The sequence below is a fragment of the Mustelus asterias genome, chromosome 21, assembly GCF_964213995.1.
Source record: "Mustelus asterias chromosome 21, sMusAst1.hap1.1, whole genome shotgun sequence".
NCBI classification, from domain to species: Eukaryota; Metazoa; Chordata; class Chondrichthyes; order Carcharhiniformes; family Triakidae; genus Mustelus; species Mustelus asterias.
This window is the reverse complement of record NC_135821.1, coordinates 39,629,294-39,654,022: the sequence shown is the minus strand read 5'-3', so window position 1 is coordinate 39,654,022 and position 24,729 is coordinate 39,629,294. Positions and strand designations below refer to the sequence as shown.

At 45.2% G+C, this 24,729-nt stretch overlaps 1 protein-coding gene across 1 annotated transcript in view; it reads right to left on the bottom strand.

Annotated features, from left to right (window-relative positions):
- Positions 1 to 14,242: 14,242 nt before the first annotated feature.
- epha10 (EPH receptor A10) overlaps positions 14,243 to 24,729 on the bottom strand; it is a 582,772-nt gene continuing 572,285 nt past the window's right edge. The window contains exons 16-17 of the mRNA XM_078237784.1: positions 20,615 to 20,785; positions 14,243 to 14,514 (exon numbers count right to left, since the gene is read on the bottom strand). Coding sequence (XP_078093910.1) covers positions 14,400 to 14,514; positions 20,615 to 20,785 — 286 coding nt within the window. The 3' untranslated portion in view covers positions 14,243 to 14,399. The remainder of the gene's footprint in view (positions 14,515 to 20,614; positions 20,786 to 24,729) is intronic.

The window sequence follows — 24,729 nt, the reverse complement described above, 5'->3', positions numbered from 1 at the left end:
AACAGCCAAGAACAGGCGCCGAAATGTGGCGACTGGGGGATTTTCAGAGTGACTTCATTGCAGTGTTAATGTAAGCCTACTTGTGACACTAACAAGTAAACTTAAGAAAAATATAAAGGATAATGATTACCTTCTTTTCCATCAAGGCCGTGGGGTTGCCTGGGGATGGAGTTATTTGAATTTGAGGGGGAAACCCTCCAGATTCTCATTGGTTATTACTCTCAGTGAATTGAAGTAAACAGATTGCTAGTATCACAGAAAAAGCAATCACCCAATCCCTCAAGAGAATTTATGCCACACACGGCATCCCGGTTGTTGCAGTATCCGACAATGGCTGCATTTTGCTAATGAATTATTCCACTATTACACAAACAAATGTTGCTTTTTTCACGTCACCACTTCCCTTCGCTAACCTCAAGTGGATGGAAAAGTTGAGAAAGGGGATACGAACCGTCAATGATGTATTGAAGAAAAAAAACCTTATACTAGCCCTTCTGTGTTATTGAACCTCCCCCCTACAAAATGGTTCCTCACCATCAGAGTTACTAAAGGGTAGGTGATTCATAACACAGCTTGCATCTCTAAAACTCAAACCAATATCACCAAGACTGACCACGAGAGGGCAAAATAGCGTGAGGAAGAGCAGAGAAGCAACCAGGCTCGGAACTTCAATCACAGATGTAGAGCACACGAGTTACCAGTGCTGAAACCCAAAGACACATTGTGGGTCCAAGGCAACAGAAGGAAGGCATGTTCATCGAAAAAGTTCCACCTTCAAGATCGTACAGGATTGAGACAGGCCAGAAGAGGAAACTGTAGTCCCTTTATCTCCTTGGAGAGAAAGCCAATATAAATTTGGGCTTACTACTCAGATCCTAATGATAAAGAAGGCGGCCCTATTACACACTTTAGAGCCACCCAGGAGAAGATCACTCACACTGACAGAAAGGAAGGCATGGAATATCTTTGACCTTAAAAGGAGATCAGGATGACTTCAGAGAGAATGGTCAAGGCACTTCAGAGGCTAACCCTGTGAGCTTTGAGATTTTAGGGAGCGATGAAGGAAGATATAAATATGATAGGGATAAAGATTTACGGACGGTGATATGGAGTAAAGGGTTAACATCAGGAGCATATATGATGCTGATGTAACACTGTCAGATCACATGGCTGAGATGTACGGGAGATCTAGAAGGAGGAGAGGCTTCGACCTCATGGAGAAGTCCAAATGTTGAAACGCTTGCTGCAAATAAAGACTAGTGGTTTTGAGAAACTGCAGACTTGAGCATCATACTCTGGGAGAATAAACAATCCCCAAAACCCTTTGCTAGATCCTGACCACACAATGAAGCAATGTGTTTGCCCATTCCAGCAGTCTATATCCTCCTAAAGTCTGTAATATCCCCCTCACTAATCATTGAGTATCAAGTCATCTGTAAACTTTGAAATTAAACACCGTACACCCAAGTCTAAGTTATAGATATTAAATTTGATAATCAGCCATGATCAAAATGAATGGTAGAACTGGCTCGAAGGGCCAAATGGCCTACTTCCTGCTTCTATTTCCTACGTTTCTAAATATATATCAAAGGACCAGTGGTTCCAATCCCAGCTCCTGGGGGCCCCACTGCAAACCTCTCCCCACTACTGCCGTCTTTGTCTCTTAGACAATTTCCTATCATTGCCCTTTTAATCCTATGATTTTCAACTTTGTTAACAAGTCTATTATATGATAGTTTATCAAACACCTTTTGAAGGCCATTATACACAACATTAACCACAGTATCCCTCAGCAGCTCTCTCCATTACTCTATCAAAGAACTTAAGTCAAGTTGATCAAACATGATTTGTATTCATCAAAGGCATGCTGGCTTTAATTTATTAACGCACAATTTTTGTCTCGGGTTCTGGTCTCCAAGAGTATCCCCTCCACTGAGATTGGAATGATGGACCTGTAGTTGACAGATTTATCTCTCTCTCCTTTCTTGAATACGAGTGCAGTATCTGAATTCCCCCCAGTCCACTGACACTGCTTCCATTTTGGAAAAGGATTGGAACATTATGCTGACCGTTCAAGCGGCCACGGAGTGAGGTGTGTGTCGAAAATTGGACAGAGAGCTGAGGAGTTAAAAGTTTGAAGTGGGGCGAGTAGAAAACTCAAGAAAACCAGTAGGAGTTTGCTGGAGTACAATTAGAGTCATAGAGGTTTACAGCATGGAAACTGGCCCTTCGGCCCAACTTGGCAAACCACCCTTTTTTTTTAAACCCCTAAACTAATCCCAATTGCCTGCATTTGGCCCATATCCCTCTATACCCATCTTACCCATGTAACTATATAAATGCTTTTTAAAAGACAAAATTGTACCCGCCTCTACCACTACCTCTGGCAGCTTGTTCCAGACACTCACCATCCTCTGCGTGAAAAAGTTGCCCCTTTGGATCCTTTTGTATCTTTCCCCTCTCACCTTAAACCTGGGTCCTCTAGTTTTAGACTCCCCTACCTTTGGGAAAAGATATTGACTATCTACCTTATCTATGCCCCCATTATTTTGTAGACCTCTATAGACCTCAGCATTCTTCACTCCGAGAAAAAAGTCCCAGTCTATCCAGCGTCTCCTTATAACTCAAACCTATCAAGTTCCGGTAGCATCCCAGTAAATCTTTTCTGCACTCTTTCTAGTTTAATAATATCCTTTCTATAATAGGATGACCAGAACTGTACACAGTAATTCTGGGCACTTGGGCATCTGTGGCATTTAGATTTGCCTGAGAGAGTTGGTAGCTTTTACTAGATTTCAAGAAGATCCACATGGAATCCTTACAGTGCAAAAGGAGGCCATTCAGCCCATCAAGTCTGCACCGACCACAATCCCACCCAGGCCCTATTCCCGTAACCCCACATATTTACCCTGCCAATCCCCTGACACTAGGGTCAATTTAGCATGGGCAATCAACCTAACCCGCACATCTTTGGACTGTGGGAGGAAACCGGAACCCCCAGAGGAAACCCATGCAGACACGGGGAGAAGGTACAAACTCCACACAGACAGTGACCCGAGCACAGAATTGAACCCGGGTCCCTGGCACTGTGAGGCAGCAGTGCTAACCACTGTGCCACCCCATGGAGGGCATCATCACTGAACTCACTCCAGGATTTACCAATGTCTACATTGGTAAACGTCCAGAAACGGTTTGCCGGACCCAGAGTAATTAATTGTCTTTTTTTTTACTATTCTTTCATGGAATGTGGGTGCCGCTGGCTGGGCCAGCATTTATTGCCCATCCCTAACTGCCCCTGACCTTGAAGAGTCAACCAGCAATGTGGTTGACTCTCAAATGCTCTCGGAGATGGAGGGCAGTTAGGGATGGACAATAAATGTTGGCCCAGCCAGCATTGCCCGCATTTCGTAATTGAATAAAAAGAAATTCTGTGGATCTGGAATCACATGTAGGGTGACGCCAGGCAAGGACGGCAGATTTCATTTTCTAAAGGGCATTCTTGAACAGATAGGGTTTCATGACAATCAAAATGGTTTCACTTTTGATTCCAGATGTTTAGTGAATTTTAAATTCCACCATCTGCCATGGTGGGATTCGAACCCCGATCCCCAGAGTATTAACCTGAGTTAAAAGCAAAATACTGCAGATGCTGGAAATCTGAAACAAAAACAGAAAGTGCTAGAAAATCTCAGCAGGTCTGTTAGCATCTGTGGGGAGAGAATAGAGCCAATGCTTCAAGTCTGGATGACCCTTTGTCAGAGTCAATTGCAAATAGAAAAGTGAAATTGAGACCACAACCAGATCAACCATAATCTCATTGAATATTGGAATAGGCTCGAAGGGCTGAATGGCCTACTCTCGCTCCTAAGTCCTATTTTCCTATTGCCCCCAAGCCTCAGGAAAATTACGTCAATTGAAGCTACCCTTTACCAACACATCAGAGATCAGTTAACTCAACGGGAATGAGGGAAGATAGCTGTGGCTGTGCCCACAAAATGAGGAAAAGACCTAAAATAGAAAAATACCTGGCCAACAATTAAAACCAGGAGCTAAATAAGTTGCAATGATTTACAAGCATTAATGCCTGGGTATCAAATTATGCTGAGAAGTTGCTCGACTCTCACTCACGTGATGTGTGGTGCAACTCAACCCTTGGATATATTGCTGTCTTGTAATATCTGTGTACCACTCGCTATATGGCATCAGTTTGCCACACTCAATATGCTTCCATTGCAATTCAAGATCGTCTCCGCGGCAAAAGAAAGTTTTATCCAGTCTGGGAGTTAACGTTGGCAAGCACGTCCCCCCTGTATCAATCACACTCGCAACTGCAGCCCACACCCACTCTGGGCAACTGTGATATAACTTTGACAATTCTTTGTAATTATTCATTCAGCATTTGTTGCCCATCCCTAATTGCCCTTGATCTGAGGGGCTTGCTGGGCCGTTTCACAGGACAGTTAAAAGTCAACCACATCGCTGTGGCTCTGGAGTCGCATGTAGGCAAGACTAGGTAAGGATGGCAGATTTCCTTCCCTAAAGGACATTAATGAAGTAGATGGGTTTTTACGACAATCAACAATGGTTTCATGGTCATTGATATTTTAGTTCCAGATTTTTGTTGAATTCAAATTTCACCATCTGCCATGGTAGGATTTGAACCTGGGTGTCTGGATTACTAGTCCAGTGACAACATAAAGCCATTGCTTTATAGTTACAGCTTGGTTTAACTCATCCTTTCTGCTATTCTAACCTTGCTGGTGTCTGGGCTTGATCACACACTTACGGTTCACCCCAGTAATAAAAATATATCCTAGAAAACCAGGGCTTTAAGAGAAGATTCGGCAAATGCATGAAATCACCAACAAATCACAACTGACACATAGGGTGTTTTTAAACTTTTGTGGAATTATAGGGTCTTTTTATAATGATTCAATCAGCATTCCTCGTATGGCTAATATATAGACCATCCCTACTTTCCCTGGAGAAGACTGACATAGGAACATAGAAGAGGAGCTGGAGGAGGCCATTTGGCCCTTTGAGCCTGCTCCGCCATTCATCACGATCATGGCTGATTATTCAACTCAATAGCCTAATCCTGCTTTCTCCCCATAACCTTTGATCCCATTTGTCTCAAGTGCTATATCCAGCCGCCTCTTGAATACATCCAATGAAGCGATTCATTCAACGACAATGGGAATTGGAATCATATACTGGCCAGGCTAAGTATGGACATTTGTAAACCAGTTGAGTTTTCAATGAAAAGCCAAAAGCTTCATGGTCATTTTTATTGATGCCAACTTTTCTGAAACTTCTTTTGAAGCAAATTCACATTTTCATACTGCTATGATGGTGGGTTTCGAACTCTGGAATAGTTGTCCACTAACATGACAATGCCATAGTTGCTATCCAACAGTTTTTCTGAGTCCATGATTTTTTCAATATTAATCTCATTTGGGAGTGGCCCAGAAAAATTAAATGATGAAGCAGTTTTAGCAGCCACTACTTCAAACATGTATTGACTTGACGCTTTCAGACAAGATTCAGGCTAGATCGGCAACACTCCCAAAATCCCACTCTAACGCTCTGCCACGGAGTGCTCTGCTGTACAGTGAGCTCTCAGCATCGGTTCCCAGTTCCATCCATCCATTTGCTGAAAAGGTGTATGTGAGTGGTGTTACAACCCTTAAAGCAACATCAGTGAATAGAAAATCGACTGCACTTCTCTTGGGCTTTCCCCTGAAGCTACTTGCAGCGTACAAAACCTGCAGTGACTTCAGATCTTGGAAACCTTCATCCAATGAGGGTGAAATCTGACTTTCATAGAATCATAGTGCAGAAGAGGCCATTTGGCCCATCGAGGCTCCACCAACTCTCTGACAGTATCGTACCCAGGCCCTCTCCCCCACTCTATCTCCGTAACCCCATATATTTCCCATGATTAATCCATCTAACCTACGTATCTAAGTTTAAGTTTATTTATTAATGTCACAAGTAGGCTTACATTAACACTGCAATGAAGTTACTGGGAAAATCCCCTAGTCGCCACACTCCGGTGCCTGTTCGGGGACACTGAGGGAGAATTTAGTATGGCCGATGCATCTAGTCTGCACACCTTTTGGACTGTGACAAGAAACCGGAGCACCCGGAGGAAACCCACGCAGACACGGGGAGAACGTGCGGACTCCGCACAGACAGTGACCCAAGCTGGGAATTGAACCTGGGTCCCTGACGCTGTGAGGTAACAGTGCTAACCACTGTGCCACCGGGCATCTTGCGACACTAAGGGGCAATTTAGCATGGTCAATCCACCTACTCTAAACATTTTAGGACTGTGGGAGGAAATTGGGGCACCCAGAGGAAACCCACGCAGACACGGGGAGAACGTGCGAACTCCACACAGATAGTGACCCGAGGCTGGAATTGAACCTGCGTCCCTGGTGCTGTGAGGCAGCCGTGCTCACCACTGTGCCGCAAGGAATCGGTGACCACCTTTTAAACTTGTTCTCTTCTGGCTTAGTACGAAAAGGTCAAGCAGGGTATAAAGCGGGCTCAGTATTGGAAGTTTCACCCCTACAGCATCTTAAAGTTTAGTGCAGCTGAGGGATCTTTTCTTGCACTGGAGCTGAGACGCATCAGAGAGCAATCCTAGACCTGGCACGACTTGATGCTGACAGTGGGTACTTAAAATAGACAGTGTTTGATTCCCCCAGCTTTCGCAGCTCACAATAATTAGCATGACATTAATTTTTTTTCCAAAAAAAGCAAAAATGTGCATTGATAAAATCTAATTAATTCCCTCCTTTATAACATTGGGCAGGTTTTGTTCGTGTCCAATGCTTAATAAAATTGAATTCATATTCTTTATAAATGGTAGGGCTTGTGTTTTTCATAGGATAGAATCCCTACAGTACAGAAGGAGGCCATTTGGCCCATCAAGTCTGTAGGGACCACAATCCCACCCAGGCTCTATTCCCATAACCCCACACGTTTATGCTGTTAATACCCCTGACACTAAGGGGGGCAATTTAGCATGGCCAATCAACCTAACTCACACATCTTTGGACTGTGGGATGAAACCGGAGCACCCGGAGGAAACTCAGACAATAGGCACAAAGGCAGCAAAATCTATACAAATACAAGGATCACTATACATGGGAGAAAAAAAAAATCTAAATACAAAACTGTTCAAATTCAACACCAGACAGGTATGGACGTATGTGCACACACACACACTTCAAATTCCAGACACTTCTTATTCCTCATCGAGTCTCTCATCATTTCAGCTCGAGGAGACACTGCAATCACTGTCCCAAAATAACGTCTGTATTTTATTGCCTGTTCTGCCCTGTCCACTGACCCTGACAAAGAAGCTTCAGCATTTCTCCATCATAACGTATCATATATATTTTGCCAAGTGCTTCGTGTGTTACCCAAGCTTCACCTAGTTATTATTTTTATTTTAACCACTTACTCCACCATGATTCAGTTGTTTTAATCCCTCGACAAATTAGAAAAATATATTGCATTTTTAAATATATTTTACATTGCTTCACACAAAGGTAATGAACATTTAAAAAAAAAAGAAATTCTGAACCAACCTGATGTACAGCATCATTGGTTTGAAGTCTTTCTCCCTGTTTTTACAAGTCAAAGAGAGTCAAAATTTAATTTCTGCGCAGGACACAACCAAATTCTAACCACAGACTATATTATTTTTCAGTAACGCTGTATTTACCTCAGTAAGTATCCTCACAGAATCCCTACAGTGCAAAAGGAGGTCATTTGGCCCATCGAGCCTGCACAAACGACAATCCCACCCAGGCCCTACCCCCATAACCCCACATATTTACCCTGCTAATCTCCCTGACACTAAGGGGCAATTTAGCATGGCCAATCAACCTAACCTGCACATCTTTGGACTGTGCGAGGAAACCGGAGCGGCCGGAGGAAACCTACGCAGATATGGGGAGAACTCTGCGGACAGCGATCCAAGCCGGGAATCGAACTCGGGTCCCTGGTGCTGTGAGTCAGCAGTGCTTACCACTGTGCCGCTTTAAAGACTGACATATTACATACCGTAGAATCCCTTCAGTGCAGAAGGAAGCCGTTAGGCCCATTGAGCCTGCACTGACAACAACCCCACCCAGGCCCTATCCCCACAACTCCCTGACACTAAGGGGCCATTTAGCATGGCCAATCCATCTAACCTACACATCTTTGGATTGTGGGAGGAAACCAGAGCACTAGTAGGAAACCCACACAGACACGGGGAGAATATGCAAACTCCACACAGACAGAGGCCAGAATTGAACCCGGGTCCCTGGCGCTGTGAGGAAGCAGTGCTAACAACTATGCCACCCAAATCCTGTTGCGTACGGACCAATGTGCTGGCATACAGTGAAGCCCATTGCCATCAGAACTACAGCTGTCCCCCAACAGGGGAGGCCCATTAATAAAAACAATTGGCCAGTCTAAAATTGAAAATGCTTGCCCCTCACTTTAGAAATTCACATGGATGATGGTGTGTGCCCTCCAATGCTGAACCATTGCAAAAGGCTTCAACTGAGATGACGGTCATCTTGTGACAGTGCTCTGCAGTCCGCTCGGAAGTTGAATTCATTCTCCATTTGAAAGTATAGGTTGAAATCTTCCATCCTCATTCGCGGCTGGGATTCTCCGGTGCCGCTGAGAATGAACGGAGTTTTGGCTGGAACACCAAATTCACCATTCTCGCTCGCAACGAATCCTGCCAAGGATGAGACCGGAGAATCCCTCCCAAAATTTTGAGACATTCTCTTAACATGTGGTGCCTAGAAATTTACACAACTGGCTTCAAGTATTCTCTCCCAGTGAAAATGGAGGTCTGCAGGCAGAGGTTGCAAACTAAGATGCTTCCTGTAGGTAACATTCTTAAACCTCAATAAAATGATTCCTTTTTAAAAAAATCAGATTTAAGGTTATAAAGTACCCCAAGGCAAAAACAAACTTGTATTTATATAGTGTCTCGTCACATCCTCAAGATGCGTCAAAGCAATAGGTCACTATGTACTTTTTTGCAATATGGTCACTGTGTTATGTTGGTGAACATGGCAACAACTGGGCCTAATAAACAGCATGCTGGAAAAAGGACCGGCTTGATGGTACTGGTCAAGACATCAAAGAACTTCTGTTCATCTGGGATATGCTGAGCTCAAGGGGGGTGCCTCAAAATGGAGTTGCTCCCGGAAGACGTGTGAAAAGTAAGTAACGGCCACAGCTGGTATGCCATCATTGTGGAGGGAGAAATCTCATGTGTTTGTGGCCATCCAATCCCTGCAGCTCTGAGTTGGAGGGATTAGAGGATTCACCAATGGCTGCCGGCCTGCTTCTAGGATGCATCTCCAGGTACCTGCCAGGCTTTATTTGGCCCGAGTGATGAGCCTATGTGGTGTTGGGAAGATCCCAGTAATAACAGCTCCTCGTTCCCAATTGGACCCCAAATTGGTCCTAATTAACCAATTGTCATTGCTGGTCAGGTATCCTCTGTCACACTAATCTCACTTTTGGCTAGGTTGCTGTGAGATAGGGAACCGACTCAACGAGCTCACTTCAAATTTTGTTCCCAGTCCCATCTCCTGACCTGTCTCCAGGGTGCCAGGAAGATTTCATCTCAGTGTTAAGGCAATCCCGGTGCTAAAACAAGCTGAAAGTTGTCAAGTGTCAACAAATTTTTTTTCCCCCAGAATAATGGTTGAAAGTTAATCTCGCACAAGAGGTTCCTGTGACCTTCTTAATGGGTGGGTATCAACTGACCAATCGCTGGAGAAGGGCATCTGTGTATCACTACAACTGGGACATGATGCAGGGGACCAGAAAATAAATTAAAAAGTTACGTCGGAAGAATTGTAGTATGCGAAAAGCATTATGTAAATACAAGCCCTTTTGCTATCCCTTGCATCGTAAAACAGACCCGGTAGCTACAGGTACTTAAAACTCACCTAATCCCCGTGCACTGGTTTACCTTTTACTCTGGTCAGCCTTGGGTTGTGTGCTACGCTGGGACGGTTAGCTTTCACCCCGATTTCTTACAAAAGAATAAGCGTACGATGGCATATTGTTGGCGCTACACGTTAACTGTTGTAACAGGTCTTTGTTTAATCTGAGAGCAGGTTAATAAAACAACTGCTGAATTTTATTTAACCGTCATTATAGCCCACAAGGAGAATTTGAAAGATGCAAGTGCTGTAAGAATCAAATTGGTTCAGTCTTTTAAAAGAAAACTCAATGGTATTCCTATATGCATCACAATTCTTTAGAAAGTTCCTTCTCGAAAACATCTCTGTTCTTTCAGTCATATAACTCCTGAGCTTCACTAATCCAATGAATTAATGGACAGGAGCTGTGCCAGAGTATGCCTAGAAAGATGGCTGAATGTGCTGGTTGAAGGAACTAGTGAAGCCCATTAACCTATGGCCAAGTACCACTCACCCAACCTATGTCTTGCTGTGGCGCCATGTTCTGGAATGGCAAAGAGAGAGAGAGAGAGATGGCGTGCGAGGGCCATCTACCGTTCAATGAGTGAATGATCGATTACAGTCACGGAACTGTGGCCAATTCCGAAGTGAAGACGATGTATTATGATGGGAAGTGTTTGAAAGCAACGATGGGAGCAACTGTGCTATTTCAGTAAAGGTTCTACCTGTGCTGGTTGGAGACTGAGGTCTTCACAGCTTCCCACTGCCTACTTTTCTTCAAAAGTAGAAGAGAGTGTTACGACCACGTGCTGGAAAACAGGACTATAATGGATGGGTACTTGATGGCTGGTAGCAGTCATAATGGGCCAAAGGGTCACTTTTTGTGCTGTAAAACGCTATGGCCCTACTTTTACTGACACGGTTGCCCGAGGCTCGTAAAATTGCGCCCGAGGCCAATGGGGAATGCCGTTCTGCAAGCCTCGCCCGCCCCAATTTCAGGACGGCTGTGCCGGTAAAATCAGGGCCTATGACTCTAAAGTGTTGGAGTCCAGCTCAGTCCGGATCTGAACCTGGGTGGATATGAAGCAGCAACACTAGTGGGAGGCTTAAGTGATGTGTGGGAGGGAGAGAGGGGGAAAAATGGGCCCCAAAGTCATACCAAGGATGCCATCGGTATAAACCAACATGTGGAATACCACACTAAAGAGAATCAATGATGAATCTGCTTCTGACTGTCCTCAGCAGTTTTATAAATTAATTAGGATTTTGTTAACAATTGCAGAACTCCTTGGTTTTGGGGTTAACCTATTTCATTGTGAAGAATTCACTTGGTCACTCTTATTCAAACCAAAATGGAACTGGTTCAGTGTTTTTCAAGGCTGCCTCTTGTGCCAAAACGAAAGCTTAAAACGGGTCAGATAAATTGCATTGACAACGCAAACGGAAACAGATTAGGAACAGGAGCATTCCCTATTAAATGTTGGATCTACAGGGAAAATGGTTGCGATGCTTGCAAGTTGTGTACCTCGTAGAAATGAAGTGGCGATGCTGGCGTTGGACTGGGATAAGCATAGTAAGAAGTCTCACAACACCAGGTTAAAGTCCAGCAGGTTTATTTGGAATCATGAGCTTTCGGAGCGCTGCTCCTTCACCTGATGAATGAACAGCGTCTGAAAGCTCGTGATTCCAAATTAACCTGTTGGACTTTAATCTGGTGCTGTGAGACAATGGTGTGTAGACAATGCTGAACATGGCTTCACCCTCAGGCACGTTAAAACACAATCTCTGCAACACTCTTCAATTAAAGCACATGAAGATCAAGCTTTTTGCTCTCCTCTATCAGAGTACCTTATAAGGAGCTCAGACCATCAGAGAGTACAAATTACTCCAATTCCAATGTAATGTTTTCTTAAAACCAATGCAATGAAAGTCATATTGACTGGTGATCAGCGATTCAATAGATCCTAAACAGATTATTTTGAGGATCATTTTCCAATTCTGTGCTTGGTGAGCTTAACTGTTTAGAACACAACTTGAAAATGCCAACCTGCTTTGCACCGCATTGCCAAATCATTAAAAATGGGACTGCATTTCAGCTCAAAAACATCACCTCTCATGAAACAATTGAGAATACATAGATTAAATTGAGTTATGGGTTAGGTATTGTAAAGTTGCAGGATGGGCATCACTGCAAAGATCATTGTCTCGGAAATGTTTGAGATGGGATTAAATACATCTTATTCTTACATGAGCATTTGGTTATTAAATTTGATCAATTTCTCTCCTTCACTTGACACAGACTAAACATTTAATGAAATTAGTGTTTGCCTAATAAATGAACAAAGCTCTTCGAAAGCTCTAAGAATAGTCAATGTTTTAATCACTGTGATTTAACCCTTCCTGCCAAACTGAAGCAGCTAAAGGAGTAAGATTGGGCCAAGAAACTGTGAAGTTAGCAAGATGAATGAAACTAAATATCCTGAAAAGTAAAAATTAGTTCACCTCTGGATAGAAAGCAAATTTAAAATAGGTTAAATTCAGGACCAGTAGGAACAATATCCAGCCCCTTATGCAATGATGCACATGTCTGGAAAAGTGGAGATAAAGGTAACCTGGAAATTGCTGGTCCATGGAGTTTAGGTTGGACAAGAGATTGTGCTTGAATCCTAATCGATACTGGGGGCGGGAAGAGTGTTATGACTTCCCTGAGATTAACTCTTGCCCCTTAGCTTATTGGGGGCAGCGAGGGAACAGAAAAAGTCCCTGATCTGGAAATAGGATCTTTATTTCCAACATTATCATCTGGTTCCTGATGAGAAATCCGCGAATAGGTGTGGGAAAGTCTTTACTTTGGCAGACGAGGCTGCGTTAATAGAGAAAGGTCAATGTGGGTCCAATGAAAAGATAAAGCAGAACATGATCAAAATGGAAAGGAATAAGTGCACCGCTCACAATTGCAAGCTGTCTTGATTGGCCAGGAGTTAACTTGGGGACTATGCAAACAACTTTCACTAATCTATGTCATTGTTGCTGTCACTGAGTCAATTTTGGATCCAATGTGCCACTTTCCCCTGGATCCTACGGGCTTTTTCCTTTGCGACTAGCCTGCCATGTGGGACCTTGTCAAAACACTGCTACAATCCATGGAGGTTACATCAAATGCAATGCCTTCACTGGCCCTCCTTGTCACCTCCTCACAAAGTCAATCAAGTTCGTCAGACACAACCTCCTCTTAGCGAATCCACACAGACTGCCCTCGATTACTCCAGACCGCTCTAAATAATGACTTATAGCTTCCCTCAGAATTTGTTCCAATAATTTGACCACCAGTGAGGTTAGATGGATTATCCATGTGTTGACTCACCGATAGCCATGAAGCGTGTAAGCACACTTCCAGGACATAATTTCCAATGCAACTGACGCAAATCATGAATCCTTGTTATCTGCGACTAATTTCCTCTGCTTAAGCCTAGAGAATCATTTTAAATGTAATGAACAGTCTTTATGACCCCACCTTTTATAACCTTTCAAGTCATGAAGGCCCAGTCGCCACTATTTCAGAAAGAGGACTTCCAAGATTTGTTACCCTGTATTGGATATAGTTTAGCTATACTTGGATTTGGATATTTGGATTTGGATACATTGCAGGCCACAAGACTTATTGCTGACCCATCTGTAGCGAGATTCATTTTTTAAGTTTAGCCCACAGCTGTTGAACTATGAGATGAAATTAGCTAACAAAATAAATGTGGCCTATTCTCAGGCACTTGCTGAGCAGTTAAACCTTCAGGGAGCCAGATTAAGAATGAAATGGGCATCTCATCCTCTGAGGTCCTGTACTGCCAAGACTCAAATGTGTGGCCAGAAGTGTACATGACACATACATACACACACACACAGACAAACACACACACACGCACAACTCATAGCCTTAAAGAAGTTGGGCACACGAGTTATATGACTGAATATGTTTTCAATGATGGTACGAGAACATATGATCTTGGGTACTCAACCGACGGTTAAAACAGAATTTCTCGAATCCAAGCTGATGTCTGAAGTTCACAGTCTGGTGACACAGAGTGCCTGTACCAGCTCCGCATTCATCAAAGTGAACAGCGTTGTCCAAACCACAATGATCGAAGATAAACAGAGCCAATATAGAAAAGGTAACTTTAAACACTGCCGCTTGCATCCTATCCTCTTCCGCGTTCCAGGAACGCCATGTGGCCGGTTGCCTGAGCAATCCTTTCCAAGATACCCCTCGTTGAAATCATTTCATTTTTTTTAAAAAAGCGAATATAAAGGCCGGGTCTTGGGTCCTCTTCCCCGGCCACCCCACGCACTGGCATCATCTCTTGAACACGCTGCTTTCCACCAGGCAGCTTTCCGTTGGTAATTTGTCAAGAATGCAGTTTGCAGAGCAGACCTAGGCGAATGCCGCTGTCAAACCTGAACACCGCGTCCGTGCATTTGTATAACCTGTGCTCGTAGAGTCTGAATGCTGCTCAGGATTTGTTTCTGGTGTTCGACACATGTAATCCCCAGGCTCATTACGTCCCTGCGGAAGGAAAACCACACAGAATTCAGTGCTTGCCGTCGGCTGCTATCCATTCCCATTACGGCGGCTAAGGATGGGGGCCAGGCTGGTGATTGAATGAAAAGCACAGCTAAGTATAATAATCACACTGACATAATCAGCTTGTACAAGTTCCCATTTCTAGTGGCACTTCATCCATTAAATTACCTGCCACGGTGTTTTATTGAAATCTCTCACAATTGACCAAAACTGAAAAGATTAGAATAGACTCACATCACGCCATGAAAGGCTGATGGTTAAAGGCTGTTCCTTGGGTGACAGTTTCAATTGAGATGGATGAAGCGGCACAGGCATTGAATCTGGGGGAGTTTTGAGATGTTGCATCAAGGTCAGATGGATTTGGATGAAGAGAATGACCCAAGTAATCACATACTTCTTTTGCATACTTACAACAAGCTTGTATTGCAATTCCTTTATATATTTTTTTCCATATAAAAAAATACTCTCTCTTTGGTTTTCCCCTTTTTGGGCAGCAGGGTGGCACAGTGGTTAGCACTACTGCCTCACAGCGCCAGGGACCCGGGTTCGATTCCCGGCTTGGGTCACTGTCTGTGCGGAGTTTGTACATTCTCCCCGTGTCTGTGTGGGTTTCCTCCGCATGCTCCGGTTTCCTCCCACAGTCCGAAAGGCATGTTGGTTAGGGTGCATTGGCCGTGCTAAATTCTCCCTCAGTGTACCCGAACAGGCGCCGGAGTGTGGCGACTAGGGGATTTTCACAGTAACTTCATTGCAGTGTTAAGGTAAACCTACTTGTGACACTAATAAATAAACTTTAAACTTTTTTCTGAACGTTCTGGCTCTGGTAGTTTTAGCACAGGCCTTTGCACGACCTGCCCATGTGACCATTTTCCACCTGCAAGCCTAGACGGCACGTGCTGAGGGGGAATTTAGCATGGCCAATGCACTTAACCATATCGGATTGTGGGATGAAACCGGAGCACCCGGAGGAAACCCATACAGACACGAGGAGAAGATGCAGATTCCACACATATAGCGATCTAAGCCAGGAACCGAAGCCAGGCCCCTGGCATGGTGATTGAATGAAAAGCACAGTGTTCAGCACTGTGCCACCATGCCACCCTTCCGGACTTTGCATCCATACTGGACTTTGTGCCAACTCGCTGAGTGCAAAGCAACAAGAAATGGACTGATAGGATCAATTTTTTAAAATTAATTTGTGGGACGTGGGTGTTGCTGGCTGGCCAGCATTTACTGCCCATCGCTAGTTGCCCTTGAACTGAGTGGCTTGCTCGGCCATTTCAGAGGGCAGTAAAGAGTCACCTGTGACTCTGGAGTCACGTCTAGGCCAGGTAAGGACGGCAGATTTCCTTTCCTAAAGGACATTAGTGAACCAGATGGGTTTTTCCGACAATTGGCAATGGTTTCATAGTCAACAGTAGATTCTTAATTCCAGGTTTTTTTAATTGAATTCAAATTCACCATCCACCATGGTGGGATTCGAACCCGGGTCCCCAGAACATGAGCTGAGATTCTGGATTAATTGTCCAGAGATAATACCACTAGGCCAGAGCCTCCCTGTTGCGGTTGAATGTCTTGGTTTAGGATTAGACTATGGAGATGACCTTACTGAATACGCTAACTTTTCTAGTCAAGGGGGAGGGTATGGGTTCATGGTTTTCGGAAAGGAGATTCAAGGCTTGGGGGGGGGGGTGCTTCTGGTTTGATGGTACTGCTCGTGGTTTTTCTTTGTTTAGCATCCAGCAGTCACATCTGGTCTGGGTGTTAGAGTCTGGCCTGTGTTGGGTACAACATCTTTCCGACTCAGTGGGGAACGCAGCAGGGAGCTAAGTGCATGTAGAGAATTACTGCCACCCCCAAACTAGAGAATTACTGCCACCCCCAAACTAGAGATAATACATAGAATCATAGAAACCATACAGTACAGAAAGAGGCCATTCGGCCCATCGAGTCTGCACCGACCACAATCCCACCCAGGTCCTACCCCCATATACCAGAAGGTCACTGATAAATACAACAGAAAATTGAGGGAAGAGTTCTTTACCCAGAGAATGTTGAGAATATGGAACTAACTACCAGTTGGAGTAGTTGAGGTGAATAACTTTGTTTAAGTTGAAGCCAAATAAACAAACAAGGAATGGAAGGATTTGCTGTCAGGGTTAGGTAAGGAGGCGCTGGGGAGTATAAACACCAGCATAGACCAGTTGGACTAAATAGCCTGTTCCTGCGCTATAGACTCGGCGTAATAAGGTTGTCCGATTCTCTGTCAAAGGTTTTTCATTGAACCACAATTGGATTTTTGGCTGGAGGTTTTGCTACTTTTCAACATTTATCAACTTATGCAGCCCAAGCCATGGACAAACTCTGAAAGACATGCCTTTGCTTCACATTTTTCCATTCATTCAGAAGCTATGCCTAAAGCTGTTAGACTGCATGAGCTGTTTTCAAGTACGGTTGGTTCGATTTGCTGGTTCCTGGGAGATTGGAATTGTAACTTCCTTGTAGAGGACAGCGCCAGTTGATTATTAAAGGTTCAGTCGGGGGCTGTCGCACAACATTAGATGCTGTTTTATTATCACGCAAGATTCACCTACAGTGACAATACCGGTGGAATCCAGAGACAGGCTTTAATCTGCTTCAGGTTCTGCAGTCCCCTTTTCTACATATAGAGGCCTCAATATCCCCATCTTAAATTAAAATGTAATGGGCATATTTTACTCAGGCTGTTGGTACATTCAAAAAAATAGTTTATTTATTAGTCACAAGTAGGCTTACATTAACACTGCAATGAAGTTGCTGTGAAAATCCCCTAGTCGCCACACTCCGGCGCCTGTTCGGGTACACTGAGGGAGAATTTAACATGGCCAATGCACCTAACCCACACATCTTTGGATTGTGGGAGGGAACCGGAGCACCTGGAGGAAACCCACGCAGACATGGGGAGAACATGCAGACCCCACACAGACAGTGACCCAAGCCGGGAATTGAACTGTGAGGCAGCATCGCTAACCACTGTACCACCGTGCCGCCCCTAAGTGGAACAGGCACGGGAGAAATTAGAAACTATGGCTCAAATACGAAAAGAAAAAAACTGCATCTGTAACAATCCAACTTTTTTTGCAAAAACCCCACCATGGCTGCATTTAAACATTAAAAAGCATTTCAGTGAGTGATCGAGATTTGTTTGGATTCTCTTTGCCTAGCAACCCCAAGATCAATTGCTGCGGTTGAACAGTTCAGAGGGCCTAGGATTTTAGGTTTCTTTTATGTTTTCTAACTTTGTGGCATGTTTTTAGTACTGGTCTGTACATTAATAGCCTAGCCTTGGGCATGCATACAAATTTCAAACGTTACAGATGACTCAAAACTTGGAAGCATTCTCGTGCAGAAGGAGGCCATTCGGCCCATCGGGCCTGCATCAACAATAATCCCACCCAAGCCCTGTCCCCATGACCCCACGTATTTACCCTGTTAATCCCCCGACACTAAGGGGCAATTTGGCACGGTCAATCCATCTAACCTGCACATCTTTGGAGTGTGGGAGGAAACCGGAGCACCCGGAGGAAACCCACGCAGACACGGGGAGAATGTGCAAACTTCACACAGTCACCCAAGGCTGGAATTGAATCCGGGTCCCTGGCACTGTGAGGCAGCAGTGCTAACCACTGTGCCACCGTGCCGCCCTATTCCGTTCTATTCAACAGTGAACTAGATTAGCAGGAGTGGAGAGAATGATGAGAAAAGGTTTGCCGGGTTTCGGGTAAGAGGCGGGGGAGTAGCGTTAGACAAGTTGCTCTTGCCGAGAGCTGGCATTGGCACAATGGGCCAAAGAGCCTCCTTCTGTGCTGTAACCATTTTATGTTTCCATGTGCCTTTTTAAAAATAAATATCAACATAAATTAAAATAGGAGAATATGGGTGGGAGTGGGAATTCTTTTCCTTCTTCTCAAAGTGCTGAATATTGATTGTTAATGAATTGGGAAAACCATGAGGTGCAAATCTTTCTAAGATTCCGGCAGAATAAAGCGTGGGAAAGAACGGAAAGCAAAGCAGATCTTTACAGTCAAACTGTAACAGGAGCTTGGTGAGAATGAAGGCATAAATGGGAGTTGGTAAGCTGAAACTGATAAGATGCTCCATGAGCAGGGCATCATATGTCTCATCAGGCAGCAGAGCCAGCCTGCCCACTCCTGCCAGTCATGCCAACAGGGTCTGGCACACCAGCCTGTCTCTGACTGTGGGGACCTGGCTCTGCGAGCTCCCGGTACCCAATCGCAGATCTGGACCATCTGTTGTACACATAGCCAGTGTAGCCACCCTGGCTGTCACTGGCAGTCAAGGACACTGCCTCCTTCAGCACCTTCTGCCTCCTTGTACTCTGGCGCAGATATTAGCCACAATACCAGCCAATGTGCTGAATCAAATAGTTCAGGTCAACACGGGCAAGTTTTGTCTTCATTCCAATTGAACATTAAAGCACTGCTGGCCAATGGCACTGTATTCCCAGTGTAGGAGCAGGCACTGAAAATAGCTACCCTGCAGCCTGTGACAGCAAGTGCCCATGCGTCACACAGGGATATTTATTTTTAAGTAACTATTTAATGCATTAAGTCCTTTGATCATAGAATCCCTGCAGTGGAGCAGGAGGCAATTAGGTCCATCGAGTCTGCACTGACAACAATCCCACCCAGGCCCTATCTTACAAACCCACACATTTACCCCACTAATCCCTCTAAACTACACATCCTGGGACACAAAGGGGCAATTTAGCACAGCCAATCCACCTAACCCGCACATCTTTGGACTGTGGGAGGAAACTGGAGCACCCGGAGGAAACCCACGCAGACACGGGGAGAACGTGCAGACTCTGCACAGACAGTGACCCAAGCTGGGAATCGAACCTGGGCCCCTGGCGCTGTGAGGCAGCAGTGCTAACCACTGTGCCGCCCTGATGATGTGACAGGACCAAGGATGTCGGTTTTAAGTAGCAAGAGCATTTACAGACAGGATATGTCAGGTTTTTGGCCCATTTAAAAGTCTTTTTCTTTGAGATTTCTTCAATTTTGGCATTGTAAACACAGAGGAAATAAAGGGGGGTAAAAAACAAAAGCTGTAGTAGAGTTGTGGTGCATTGTGATCTATGATTATGTTCATACAGTGGTCACTCTACCTCAGGCTCAATCTGGTGAACATCAAATTCAAACAGGAGGGGGGGGATTTATTATGGTTGCTTTATGGCCGTTCTATGCTGTAAACTTAATTTAACACATTCCTGAGCTGTGTCCAGACGCACCATGTTCCAGGTGCACCACGTTCCAGGCGCACCGTGTTCCAGAACACTCCCCAAATCTCACTGCTTGCAGAGCAGGGAGTGGCGCAGTCACAAGGTTTGGGGGGGATGAAGAAATCTGTACAAGTTGTCTGGGATCTTCCTGGATAAGTCGGGAGGTATGCAAGACATATAAGTGACCCCAGAAGCTTTAATCGCAGTAAACACATCAGACAGATAGTTAATGCACGATTCTCACTTTCATATCAGCACCGTGGCAGAAGTGGACAGACGAATGGCAAATTGTCTAAATCAGTGATGAGCAACCTAGTGAGGGGGCCGCAAGAGTGACCCTCCTTCATCTCAGTGGGCCACCAGATTGAAATTGGGCATGTTGCACTAACTGTGACACTTGAATATGATTAAAAGCATTTAATACACGACAAACATTTCATAACGAGTTATAGAAAATGCTTCATCATTCATATATTAATAGAACGATCGTCAACTTCAAATGATAAAAACAAAATAAATATTTACACTTTGGACACAGAGGGAGCGCACGGCTCTCACAGTCAATGTTGTGAGCAATCAGTATGCACCTCCCTTCACTTGCCCTTGCTTTATGTGTGAATCACTTCAATCATCGGAAAACAACATGGATGGAAGTCAGCAGGAAGTGGCAACCCTGCACCTGGACAATAGTCAACAAAATGTCGCGTAGGCCGCACTCAGAACCCAGATGGGCTGCATGTGCCCCCTCCCCCAGGCCGCAGGTTGCCCACCCCCTGGTCTAAGAGAAAGATCACTTACTGGACTGTCATTCTTGCGACCGATTCCAGGTAGCAGTATCCGGCAGCTGTGAAGTTGTCCTTGTATCTGCCCATCTCAATGGCGTCCAACCACTCGCCCACGGAGTCAAAGCATGGGAATGCCGGGAAGTTTTGCTCCATGAGGGGAATGTGCAGGTTCTGAGGTCTGCTGCTGAAAACAGAGGGGAGAGGAGGTCACTGATATTGCAAATAGCGAAGTGTTTTCGAATGGTTCCTGAATGGACATCTTCTGCCGTCTGTGTCCCTTCCTTTTCACTCGAGGCTGTCACATATTCGGCCAGCGACTGGAGAATCTGGTTTCTGATTGGGCAATCTGGAGGTTTCCGATTTGGAAAATGACACTAAAAGTTTGCTTTTCCACTTTTACATCTCACGATGCAAAAATATCGTGCATCTGCTTTTCCAGTGCTTTATCAGATAAAATGTCCCAAATTTTGAACAAAAATAACAAGGTATATAGATACAGATCACTCAACGGCAATTACCTACCAGCTGCAATTTTACCGGCTCACCTCTCCCATCGGTGGGTGGAGCAAGCCGGAAAAATCTCACGAGAGCCGAGGAATCGGGATCGCGCCCGATTTCCCAGTTCTCACAATCTTACCGGCACCAGATTTCCAGCACGGTCAACCTCTCGCCCATTTCCGGCAAGAGGCTGAATAAATTATGGAAAAATATTTCAATAGTGTTTTGTATGTCTTTAGTGAGCCTGGCGCCCAATCGTCCAGGTTCACTTCGCCTTTATAGCTGCGCCGGGAGAGGTTCTCTCCGGCAAGGAAAACATCTGCTCCCCATGAACATGGAACAGTTGTGTTGCTCTGGCCGGAAGAGCCAAACGCCAGGGAGGCCCCCGAGGAGGTCAAGGATAATTGTGGAAGTGCCCCTTGGGCAGTGCCAGCCTGGTACCTTGGCAATGCCCACTGAGCAGTGCCAGGGGTAGGGCTTATGGGGGGGCAGGGCTTTGATCGATGGGGGGGGGCCTGCTGTCACTCTGCCAACAGGCAGATTGGCGGGGCAGGTGTGTGATCGGTCTGGGCGGTGACGGTTACATTTTCAGGCCATGTGGGGCTTGTGATCGGCCACGGGCCCCCGCGATTGTTTGGGCATCGGGGTGGGGGGGGAGGAGGTTCTGTGTTGAGGCCGGCTGCAGCAGCAGAGGCCTGACAGATCTCTCTCTTTCTGTCAGGCCTCTGCTGTTTGAATTGCGCATGTGCAGCCTCAGATGTCTGCACATGCGCAATAGCTCCCTCTGCTGCCTGATCAGGCTGGCTGGTGAATTAAGCCCTACCCACAGCCCCTAGCAACTAAAAACCGTCTAGCCTATTTTTTCACACACTATGTGCATACGACTGGGTGTAAAAACTCACCCAAAAAATGGATCTGCAACCCTCCCATTTTCACGCCAGCTGGACACTTAAGAATTTTTCTCATGAAATTCCACCCGTTCTGTCAGTGCTGTGCTGCACCATCATGAGATTCCAGCATTTCAGATTGGTTAGGACCCCTCAGACGGACCCACTCACTAACACTGAGCTTAGGGCTGAACACCTGTATTGATCAGTGAGTTCCACACTCAAAGGCTGGGATTTCTCCATGTGCCACACATTTTGCTAGGTCACCAAATTTTCCAACCTGCCTGCGACCATCCCAGCCAATGTTTTAATTGGAAATCCGAGCCTTTAAAGCACTCAATTTGCAGGAAAGCAAGATCTTGAACGCGGGGTGGGTGCCAAGTCTGCTGAGCTGATGCAGGGCTGATGTTAATTCAACTTATCCACGGGTGGGCCACTTCATGACAGTGATGGGGTGGTGCCGTTAGTAATACCCCTCTGAAAGCGCAGAAAATCTTTCCGCCCAATTGGAATGCAAAAAAAACCCAATTACTGCTGATTCAATTACTTTTGAAGTGTACGCTAGACAAACACAGCAACCAATAAGCACTCAGAGACAGCAAGTGAACTCTGTAATCAACTGATCTTCTTCCAAAAGTGCTATGGGATTGTGAACATCCGTCTGGGAGAGCAGACAGGGATCGGTTGAACATCTCATCTTAAAGACAGCGTCGCCAACGGTAACAATGCTCTTTCTGAGACTCCATTGGTGAACAGCAAAGGATTTATTTAGAAGGATCTACAAGAACAGCAGCATGTCTGCAGCTGGTTCTGGAATGACTCTGCCTAAGAGAACTCCTCCCCCTGGGGTGATTCCCTACTCTGAGTCCCGATTGGTCTCCCAGGCTGGGTGACCCTTACTCTGCTGAGTTGCTCTTAAAGAAACAATCACCGCACCAACAATTAAGATTTTCCCTCACTACGTCATTGAAATGCGAGCCTAGATTCTGTTCTTAAGACCTAGGTCGGAATTGTCCAGCCCTTCACACCATGAGGTTTATTGAGGTGTATATATATATATATATACACACCTTACTGAGGTGTATAAAATCATGAGCAGCACAGATAGGGTCAACTTACATAGGACGGGATTTTATAGCCTTGCCGATCTTTCCACGGTCCTCCCCTTGGCCGCTCCGATTCCTGTGGCGAGCGGGCCGGTAAAATTCCGGCCACAGTCCTTTTGCCAGGAAAGGGGAATTGAAAACCAGAGAGCGTAGGTATAGGGTGAGAGGGGAAAGATTTAAAAGGGACCTGAGGGGTAATTTCTTCACACAGCGGGTGATCCATGTATGGAATGAGCTGCCAGAGAAAGTGGTTGAGGCAGGTACAACAGCAACATTTAAAAAGCATTTGGGTAAGTACATGGATGGGAAAGTATTTGAGGGATATGGGCCAAACACGGGCAATGGGAAGGCACTGTGGTTGGCAAGAACCAGTTGGGCCGAAGGGCCTGCTTCCATGCTGTACTGCTCTATGACTCTATGACCAATGGGACCTTCTGGTCCTGCACGGTGTGAATGGAGATTGCAATGGCTCTCCAGCCCTGCCGAAGGAAAACCTCTAACAGGGGAGGGGCTAGAAAATTCTGTCCCCTCGAGTGGGGCTTGAATCCACAACCTTCTGACTTCTGATTCAAGACATTTGCCAATTGGACCAAGCTGCCACAGAAGGGGTTAAAGGTAGCAGCCATAGCGCTGAGGCAGCTGGAGGATCTGTCACCAATGCAGGAGTGAAACGGAAGGGGAGGGAGTAACAGGAGGTCAAAATGAACACGAGCTGGTAGACAAGATTGGAACAGGTTGCAAAGGTTGGCACTGGGTGAAAATTTGGATTTAAATTAATAACAAAGGCAAAACAATCAGGGAGATGGTGGCATCATGGTTTCTGGGCTATTAATCCAGAGGTCCAGGCTAATGCTGTGGGCACTTGCATTTAAATCCAACTAATTGATGGATTTAAAAAAAAAACCTCAATTAAAAATAAATCTGGAATTGAAAGCTAGACTCAAGTAAAGGTGACTGAGGCACAGAAAACCCATCTGGTTCAGTAAGGTCCTAAGGCCATCCTTACAGGGTCAATGTTTAAAAATGCTGGCCTTGCCAATGACATTGCCATGAACAAATAGAAAAAAAAATCTCATCATTTAGGTGACAGGGAAATTAGAGAAAGAAGGACTGATGGATGAACTGGATTTAGTTCAGGTTAGGTCCAGGCTTTGGTAGAGTTGAAAGTCAAATCATGAGGTAACCAGTAAGTGTAGAAGAGCTCCAGTAGCTACAGACATAGAAATTAGTGGCAGGAGTAGGTCACTCGAGCCCGCTCCACCATTCAATAAGATCATGGCAGATCTGTTTGCAACCTAGGTAGGATGGTGGCACAGTGGTTAGTAATGCTGCCTCACAGCACAAGGGACCAGGACTCAATTCCCGGCTTGGGTCACTCTCTGTGCGGAGTCTGCACGTTCTCCCCCGGAGAAGTCCGGAAGACGTGCTGGTTAGTTGCATTGGCCGTGTTAAATTCTCCCTCAGTGTCCCCAAACAGACGCCAGAATGTGGCGACTGGGGGATTTTCACAGTAACTTCATTGCAGTGTTAATGTAAGGCTACTTCCGACGCTAATAAATAAAACTTTAAACTCAGCTCCACATTCTCGGCTGCTGCTGATAGAGGCAGTGAGAGCAATGTGACCATAGTGACTGATG